At 46.8% G+C, this 9,068-nt stretch overlaps 1 protein-coding gene across 1 annotated transcript; it reads right to left on the reverse strand.

Annotated features, from left to right (window-relative positions):
* Nucleotides 1-2,194: 2,194 nt before the first annotated feature.
* On the reverse strand, nucleotides 2,195-6,733 carry LOC140419515 (uncharacterized). Its single transcript, XM_072503411.1, has 2 exons — nucleotides 6,667-6,733; nucleotides 2,195-3,320 (listed from the first exon to the last, which is right to left on the reverse strand). The coding sequence occupies exon 2, from the start codon at nucleotides 3,202-3,204 to the stop codon at nucleotides 2,338-2,340; it is 867 nt and encodes a 288-aa protein (XP_072359512.1). The 5' UTR covers nucleotides 3,205-3,320; nucleotides 6,667-6,733; the 3' UTR covers nucleotides 2,195-2,337.
* Nucleotides 6,734-9,068: the final 2,335 nt, after the last annotated feature.

The raw sequence follows: 9,068 nt of genomic DNA on the forward strand, positions 1-9,068 counted from the left end.
AAAGTACTGTACACACCCCTGTCAGCATCAACAGGGCCGAGGTGGAGATGGTTAGCAGTTTCAACAGCAGCGCCTATACTTCCTCAGGAAACTAAGGAAATTCGGCATGTCCACATTGACTCTTACCGACTTTTACAGATGCACCATAGAAAGCATCCTATCCGGCTGCATCACAGCCTGGTATGGCAACTGCTCGGCCCAGGACCACAAGAAACTTCAGAGAGTTGTGAACACCGCCCAGTCCATCACACAAATCTGCCTCCCATCCATTGACTCCATCTACACCTCCCGCTGCCAGGGGAAAGGGGGCAGTATAATCAAAGATCCCTCCACCCGGCTTACTCACTCTTCCAACTTCTTCCATCGGGCAGGAGATACAGAAGTCTGAGAACACGCACGAACAGACTCAAAAACAGCTTCTTCCCCACTGTCACCAGACTCCTAAATGACCCTCTTATGGACTGACTTCATTAACACTACACCCTGTATGCTTCATCCGATGCCAGTGCTTATGTTGCCCTATTATGCATTTTCTTTTATTCCCTTTTCTTCTCATGTACTTAATGATCTGTTGAGCTGCTCGCAGAAAAATACTTTTCACTGTACCTCGGTACACGTGACAATAAACAAATCCAATCCAATCCGTTACCTTATTTGGTCGTGAGTATGTGAAACTCGATGCTGAATCCATGTGTGTGTGAATCCAGATGCTGTGCTTCCTTTGTCTCACTCGCTCTGGAGGTTTCAAGAGACATGTTGTCTCCTGCCTGTTATCAGAGTGAGTGGAGCTTGCAAGCTATTTGAAATAAAATAAATCAATGCCTACAGTCCGACTCAGCCTTTGACTGAGACTAGACTGGGGCCAGGAAGAACTCAATATCATCAGAGTTACTGGGTTACGGGGATAGGGTGGAGGCTTGGTCTTAAATAGGGTGCTTTTCCAAGGGCCGATGCAGGCTCAATGGGTGGAATGGCCTCCTTCTGTATTGTAAGTTCTCTGATTCTGGAGGATTTTCTCTCTCAGTCTGATCCGATGTGTCTGTCTGCTGGTATTTCCGAAGGTAGCACTGTGGGTAGCACTGTTGCTTCATAGCGCCAGGATTCCGAGTTCAATTCCCGTTTGGGTCATGGTCTGTGCGGTGTCTGCACGTTCCCTCCTTGTCTGCGTGGGTATCCTCCGGGTGCTCCGGTTTCCTCCCACAAGTCCCGAAAGATGTGCTTGTCAGGTAATTTAGACATTTTGAATTCTCCCTCTGTGTACCCGAACAGGCACCGGATTGTGGCGACTAGGGGCTTTTCACGGTAACTTCATTGCAATGTTAATGTAAGCCTACTTGTGGCAATAATAAAGAATATTAATAATATGTGTTTGGGTATTTTAGGGAGCAGGTAGAACTTCCTTTGTTCTACCTGTTATCCCCTCAGAAATTCCATCTGTTTTTGGTTAATATGTCTGGCTGTTTTGGGTATATGGGTCTAGGTAGCTTGGTGTTATGATTCGTGTTGTTTAGTTGTCGGTCTGTCTCCAGCAGGTATTGTTGTCTCTCGAGAATGACTGTGCTGCTACCCTTGTCTTCTGGGTCTTATGAACATTTCCGTGTTGGATCCAAGCTCCCGGATTGTCTGTCTTTCTCTCCGGGTAAGATTCTGTTTGTTTCTTGTATTTCACTGTGACAGGGCAGAGACCTGATTGAAGGGGTTCAAACATGGGAGTTCTGGGAAAGATGAGCAAGGAGTTGGGAGGTGACAACATGTTCAAAGAGTTTGGAGAGGAGAGGGAGGTTGAAGACGGGGCAGTAATTTTTAAGGCTGGCAGGGCCAAGGGTTTGTTTTATTGTGGAGGGGGTGATGATGGCAGATTTGAAGGACAGAGGGACAGTACCTGAAGAGAGAGAAATGTTGACAATATCTGTGGACACAGGGTAGTTGGCTGATCAGTAGCTTAGTGGGAATAGGGTTGATGGAGTAGGAACTGGGTCTCATGGACAAGATGAGCTCTCAGAGGGCATGAGGGGAGATGGGAGAGAAACTAGAGAAAGATATGGGTTTACTCAATCTCAGTCACAAAGAACCTCCACAAGCTCCTCACACTTCTTGTTGGAGGTGAGGATGGAAGAGACAGGGGAAGAGCGAGAGTACTTCAAAAGGAACTAACTTGTGTCAGAGATATTAAAAAGTATCCACACACTGCGTATTTAACACAAATCTAATTTATTTGACTTTTAGCCAGAATATTAGCCCCTGTAAATGGGCTGGAGTTTGTTATCAGAAGAAAGAGACCCAAATGAACATGGTTCAGTCCTGAATGTGAGGAACAGCAAAATACAATCGCTGTAGTTATTTGTGGCCTCGCTGGTGTGTCAGCAGGTTGGATGAAGTGGTGAATCCCTTCCCACACTTGGCGCAAGTGTATGGCCTCTCCCCAGTGTGAATCCGCTGATGTACAGTGAGGTTAGATGATCGCCTGAACCCAGTCCCGCAGTGAGAGCACCTGAACGGTTTCTCATCAGTGTGAACACGTTGATGGCTCATCAGTTCCCCAGAACTTTTATAGCACTTCCCGCAGTCTGGACATTGGAATGGTCTCTCATCAGTGTGAACTCGCTGGTGTGTGGACAGAGTGGATGACTCAGTGAATCCCTTCCCACATTTGGAGCAGGTGAATGATCTCTCCCCAGTGTGAATTCGCTGGTGACTCAGCAGGGAAGATGACTTAGTGAATCCCTTCCCACACTTGGAGCAGGTGAATGGTCTCTCCCCAGTGTGAACTCGCTGGTGTCTCAGCAGGTGGGATGACTTACTGAATCCTTTCCCACACTCTGAACAGGTGAATGGTCTCTCCCCAGTGTGAATTCGCTGGTGTGTGGACAAAGTGGATGACTGAGTGAATCTCTTCCCACACTTTGAGCAGGTGAATGGTCTTTCCCCAGTGTGAACTCGCTGGTGTTTCCGCAGGTCGAAAGACTGTGTGAATCCCTTCCCACACTTTGTGCAGGTGAATGGTCTCTCCCCAGTGTGACTGCGTCGATGAGTTTCTAGCTTGGATGGGGAACTGAATCCTTTCCCACAGTCCGCACATTTCCACGGTTTCTCCTCAGTTTGACTGCATTTGTGGCTTGTGAGACCTGATGATTGACTGAATCCTCGTCCACACACACATGTGTATGGTTTCTCCCCACTGTGAACGATGCTTTTTCCTTCCATGTTCAAAATCCGCTGATATTCAGGATATGATAAATTGAGGACTCTGTCAGATCCTGATCTGATGCTTGGTTTGGGTTTTTGGACTTTGAAGCCTCCCCTTCGAACACCCTGTGAAACTGATTCAAAACAGAAAATAGGGAGTGAGAGAGAACCCACATAAACACAAAGGCAGGTTGTGAAATTGAGCTGAATGAATGTGGTCATTTGTGGGGAAAAAGTGACCATATAAACTGCTCAATTGTTGTAAAATCCGACTGATCTCTTTGGGAAGAGAGAGAGGTGAAGAGGGATTTTGTATATTTACAAGACATATCAAGAGATAGTTGGCAAAGCAAATTCGATGTTGAGCTTCATAAACAGTAATATTGCTACCAAAAACTATGCTTCTGGTGGCACGGTGGTTAGCACTGCAGCCTCGCAGCACCAGGGACCCGGGTTCAATTCCAACCTTGATGACTGTCTGTGAGGAGTTTGCACTTTCCCCCCGGTGTCTGCGTGGGTTTCCACCCGGTGCTCAGATTCCCTCCAACAGTCCAAAGAAGTGAAAGTTAGGTGGATTGGCCTTGATAAATTGCCCCTCAGTGTCCAGTATGTGCAGGTTAGGTGGGGCTATGGGGTTACAGGGACAGGGTTGGAGTGTGGGCCGAGGCAAAGTGCCCTTTCAGAGAATCAGTGCAGACGGGATGGGCCGAATGGCCTCCTTCTGCACTGTAGGAATTCTATGGTTCTAATTCTATTCTCTGAATCTTTATAAAGCTCTGGTGACCACTCTTCAGGAAGAATGTGAAGGTTCTTGTAGAAGGTGCAGAGGAGATTTACCAGAAAAGTTCCAGCAAAGGAACTCATGTCACTGAACAGAGCCCCAGAGCTTTGGACACATGGGACATAATGTCTGACAAGACAGTGAAATCCGGAGAGCAGGCTTGGCTTCCTTTCCTTTCTCTCTCTGCCTCCACTCTGCCCCACCAACAAGATATTGGGACTTTCTATAGATATGTCAGGAATAAAAGAATGACTAGGGTAAGAGTAGGGCCAGTCAAGGACAGTAGTGGGAAGTTGTGCGTGGAGTCCGAGGAGATAGGAGAGGTGCGAAATGAATATTTTTCATCAGTATTCACACAGGAAAAAGACAATGTTGTCGAGGAGAATACTGAGATTCAGGCTACTAGACTAGAAGGGCTTGAGGTTCATAAGGAGGTGGTGTTAGCAATTCTGGAAAGTGTGAAAATAGATAAGTCCCCTGGGCCGGATGGGATTTATCCGAGGATTCTCTGGGAAGCTAGGGAGGAGATTGCTGAGCCTTTGGCTTTGATCTTTGTCATCTTTGTCTACAGGAATAGTGCCAGAAGACTGGAGGATAGCAAATGTTGTCCCCTTGTTCAAGAAGGGGAGTAGAGATAACCCCGGTAACTATAGACCAGTGAGCCTTACTTCTGTTGTGGGAAAAATCTTGGAAAGGTTTATAAGAGAAAGGATGTATAATCATCTGGAATGGAATAATTTGATTAGAGAAAGTCAACACGGTTTTGTGAAGGGTAGGTCGTGCCTCACAAACCTTATAGAGTTCTTTGAGAAGGTGACCAAACAGGTGGATGAGGATAAAGCAGTTGATGTGGTTTCTATGGATTTCAGTAAAGCGCTTGATAAGGTTCCCCACAGTAGGCTACTGCAGAAAATACGGAGGCATGGGATTCAGGGTGATTTAGCAGTTTGGATCAGAAATTGGCTAGATGGAAGAAGACAAAGAGTGGTGGTTGATGGGAAATGTTCAGACTGGAGTCCAGTTACTAGTGGTGTGCCACAAGGATCTGTTTTGGGGCCACTGCTGTTTGTCATTTTTATAAATGACCTGGAGGAGGGCGTAGAAGGATGGGTGAGTAAATTTGCAGATGACACTAAAGTCGGTGGAGTTGTGGACAGTGCGGAAGGATGTTACAAGTTACAGAGCGACATAGATAAGCTGCAGCGCTGGGCTGAGAGGTGGCAAATGGAGTTTAATGCAGAAAAGGGTGATGTGATTCATTTTGGAAGGAATAACAGGAAGATTACTGGGTCAATGGTAAGATTCTTGGCAGTGTGGATGAGCAGAGAGATCTCGGTGTCCATGTACATAGATTCCTGAAAGTTGCCACCCAGGTTGAGAGGGTTGTTAAGAAGGCGTACGGTGTGTTAGCTTTTATTGGTAGAGGGATTGAGTTTAGGAGCCATGAGGTCATGTTGCAGCTATACAACACTCTGGTGCGGCCGCATTTGGAGTATTGCGTGCAATTCTGGTTGCCGCATTATAGGAAGGATGTGGAAGCATTGGAAAGGGTGCAGAGGAGATTTACCAGAATGTTGCCTGGTATGGAGGGAAGATCTTATGAGGAAAGGCTGAGGGACCCGAGGCTGTTTTCGTTAGAGAGAAGGTTAAGAGGTGACTTAATTGAGGCATACAAGATGATCAGAGGATTGGATAGGGTGGACAGTGAGAGCCTTTTTCCTCGGATGGTGATGTCTAGCACGAGGGAACATACCTTTAAATTAAAGGGAGATAGATATAAGACAGATGTCAGAGGTAGGTTCTTTACTCAAGAGAGTGGTAGGGGCGTGGAATACCCTGCATGCAACAGTAGTGGACTCGCCAACACTAAGGACATTCAAATGGTCATTGGATAGACATATGGACAATAAGGGAATAGTGTAGATGGGCTTTAGAGTGGTTTCACAGGTCGGCGCAACATCGAGGGCCGAAGGGCCTGTACTGCGCTGTAATGTTCTAATGCAGTTTGATGGACAGGTTGTCTCCATTCTGAACAATGGGGAATAAGCTCCTCCCACTCATTGAAACAACGCCCTGACAAAGATGCCAAACGCGCATGCGCCCTGATGCACATCCAATAAAATGGCGGCCATTAATCAGAGCCGAAGATGAGGAGCTGCAGCTCCGCTCGGTACAAACTGGGTCCAGGAAACTCTTTTCCGCGGTTTACAACAGTTTTTCACAACGTTTCCGCCCACCCCCGCGATCTCTCTTTTCCTCCATACTGTTAAAACAGCTCTGACGAAGGCGCCCTTCTACTGCGCATGCTTTCATCACAGTGGGTCCTGCCTTTTATTCACTTGGAGGACCCGCCCCTCCTCTTCCTATTGGTCGGGAGCTGCCGTCAATCACCCGGGCACTGTGACGGTTTCAGATGGTTAGAGCGGCCACAGGCTCAAGCTGACTCGCTGATTGTCCAACAATCACAGCGAGTGTCACCGGGATCCTGAAGCACCGCATCTGTTACGTCATCAAGGTGGCCCCTCAGCTCCGCTAAACAAAGATGGCGGCCTTGGAACTGGGCCTGACACCGGATAAAAGCTCCGCAACTGCAAACACGGGACTTGCAGGGTCTTATGCCGGCCTTGTGACCAGCAGGGGGTGTTTATTAAGCTTTCACTCCCTCCCCACTCCCAGCTCCATTCCTCCCTCTGCCTCACCGCTGGAAACAGCCGCTCCAACACGCGCAGACCTCCGAGCAAAGTGACATTGCGCATGCTCGATACACCCAGCAATGCGTCTGCGCACTGGGTTCCTGTGCAGTGAATCGGGCACATTCACATCCGCAGGGAATGTTGGATAAGAGCCGCACCATTGACACCACAAACAGTAAATTGGTTACCAGTTGATAAAAATAATCAAACAAATTATTGTCAATGGGTATTCTGCTATTCTCCATTTCTCAGAATGATTAAATGCTGCTCTCCTGTGGAAGAATGCAGAATTTAAGGTTTTCTTCCTCAATGGGTCCTTCCTCTATCCTCCCCAGAAGATGCAACTCTTGTTGGGTTCAATCCCAGAATCAGTCATTCCTCTATCTTCTTCCCGCTTGCTCGTGATAGTGAATGTTCAATGTTTTATGGAATGATCCAGACCAGATGTCACTCGGCATACCATGTCTCTACTGACTCTGTACAAGAGCTGCCACTTTTCCTGCTTAAATTCCATTTGCCACTGTTCTGCCCATATCCAGTCCATTAATTTAAGGCTTTTCTCCTCGCTAGTTACCACACCAACAATTTTTGATCTGCAAACTTATTGATCGTACCTTCACATATTTCAAGACCTCGACTTTATATATAATTACTATTGGTGACTGAGGCTGCACCTGAACCTGTGCTTCCTTCCTTCGAGTGGTTTAATAACTCTGGAGAAACAATGCTGAAAAAGCTGGTGTTATGGTCAAGGCTAATAACTGGGTGCTGCCTTGCCTGTCTCTGAATTTACTCCACTCCTGTTCACTCCCCACTAATGTAATAAGCATTGACCGTAATGACTAGGAAGAGTTTAGAACATAGAACAGTACAACACAGTACAGGCCCTTCGGCCCACGATGTTGTGCCGACCATTTATCCTAATCGAAGATCAACCTAACCTACACCCCTTCAATTTACTGCTGTTCATATGGCTGTCCAAGAGTTGCTTAAAAGTCCCCAATGACTCTGTCTCCACCACCTCTGCTGGCAGTGCATTCCACGCACCCACCACTCTCTGTGTAAAGAACCTACCTCTGACATCTCCCCGATATCTTCCTCCAATCACCTTAAAAGTATGTCCCTTGATGACATTTCCGCCCTGGGGAAAAGTCTTTGGCTACCCACTCTATCCATGCCTATCATCACCTTGTACACCTCGATCAAATCACCTCTCTTCCTTCTTCACTCCAGTGAGAAAAGCCCTAGCTCCCTCAACGTTTCTTCATAAGACATGCCCTCTAGTCCAGGCAACATCCTGATAAATATCCTCTGCATCCTCTCCAAAGCATCCACATCCTTCCTATAATGAGGCGACCAGAACTGGACACAATATTCCAAGTGTGGTCTAACTAGGGTTTTATAAAGCTGCAGCAAAATCTCACGGCTCTGAAACTCAATACCCCTGTTAATGAAAGCCAACACAGCATATGCCTTCTTAACAACCCTATCAACCTGGGTGGCATCTTTGAGGGATCTATGTCCGTGGACCCCAAGATCCCTCTATTCCTCCACACTTCCAAGAATCCTGCCTTTGAACTCTGTATTCAGCATTCAAATTCGATCTTCCAAAATGAATCACTTCACATTTATCAAGGGTGAACTCCATCTGCCACTTCTCAGCCCAGTCGCTCAACACTATCTACAACTCCCCCAACCTTTGTGTCATCGGCAAACGTACTAGCCCACCTTTCCACTTCCTCATCCAAGTCATTTATAAAAAAACACAAAGAGCAGAGGTCCCAGAACAGATTCCTGCAGGACACCACTTGTCACCGGCCACCAGGCGGAATACTTTTCATCCACTACCACTCGCTGTCTTCTATTGGCCAACCAATTCTGTATCCAGACAGCCAAATTTCCCTGTATCCCATGCCCCCTAACTTTCTGAATGAGCCTACCATGGGGAACCTTATCAAATGTCTTACTGAAATCCATTTACACCACATCCACTGCCTGACCTTCATCAATGTGTCTCGTCACATCGTCAAAGAATTCAATGAGGCTTGTGAGGCATGACCTGCACCAATCAAAGCCATGCTGACTATCTTTAATCAAACGATGGTTTTCTAAATAATCATAAATCCTATCTCTTAGAATCCTTTCCAATAATTTGCTCACCACAGACGCAAGACTGATGGGTCTGTAATTACCAGGGATTTCCCTATTCCCTTTCTTGAACAGGGGAACAACATTCGCCTCCCTCCAATCATCTGGTACCAATCCAGTGGAGTGCGAGAACGCAAAGATCATTGCCAATGGTGCAGCAATCTCCTCCCTCACTTCCCGTAGTAACCTTGGGTATATTCCGTCAGGCCCAGGGGGCTTATCTATCCTGATGCTTTTCAAAATTTCCAGCACATTCTCCT

Source organism: Scyliorhinus torazame, chromosome 5, assembly GCF_047496885.1.
Source record: "Scyliorhinus torazame isolate Kashiwa2021f chromosome 5, sScyTor2.1, whole genome shotgun sequence".
Classification (NCBI taxonomy): Eukaryota; Metazoa; Chordata; class Chondrichthyes; order Carcharhiniformes; family Scyliorhinidae; genus Scyliorhinus; species Scyliorhinus torazame.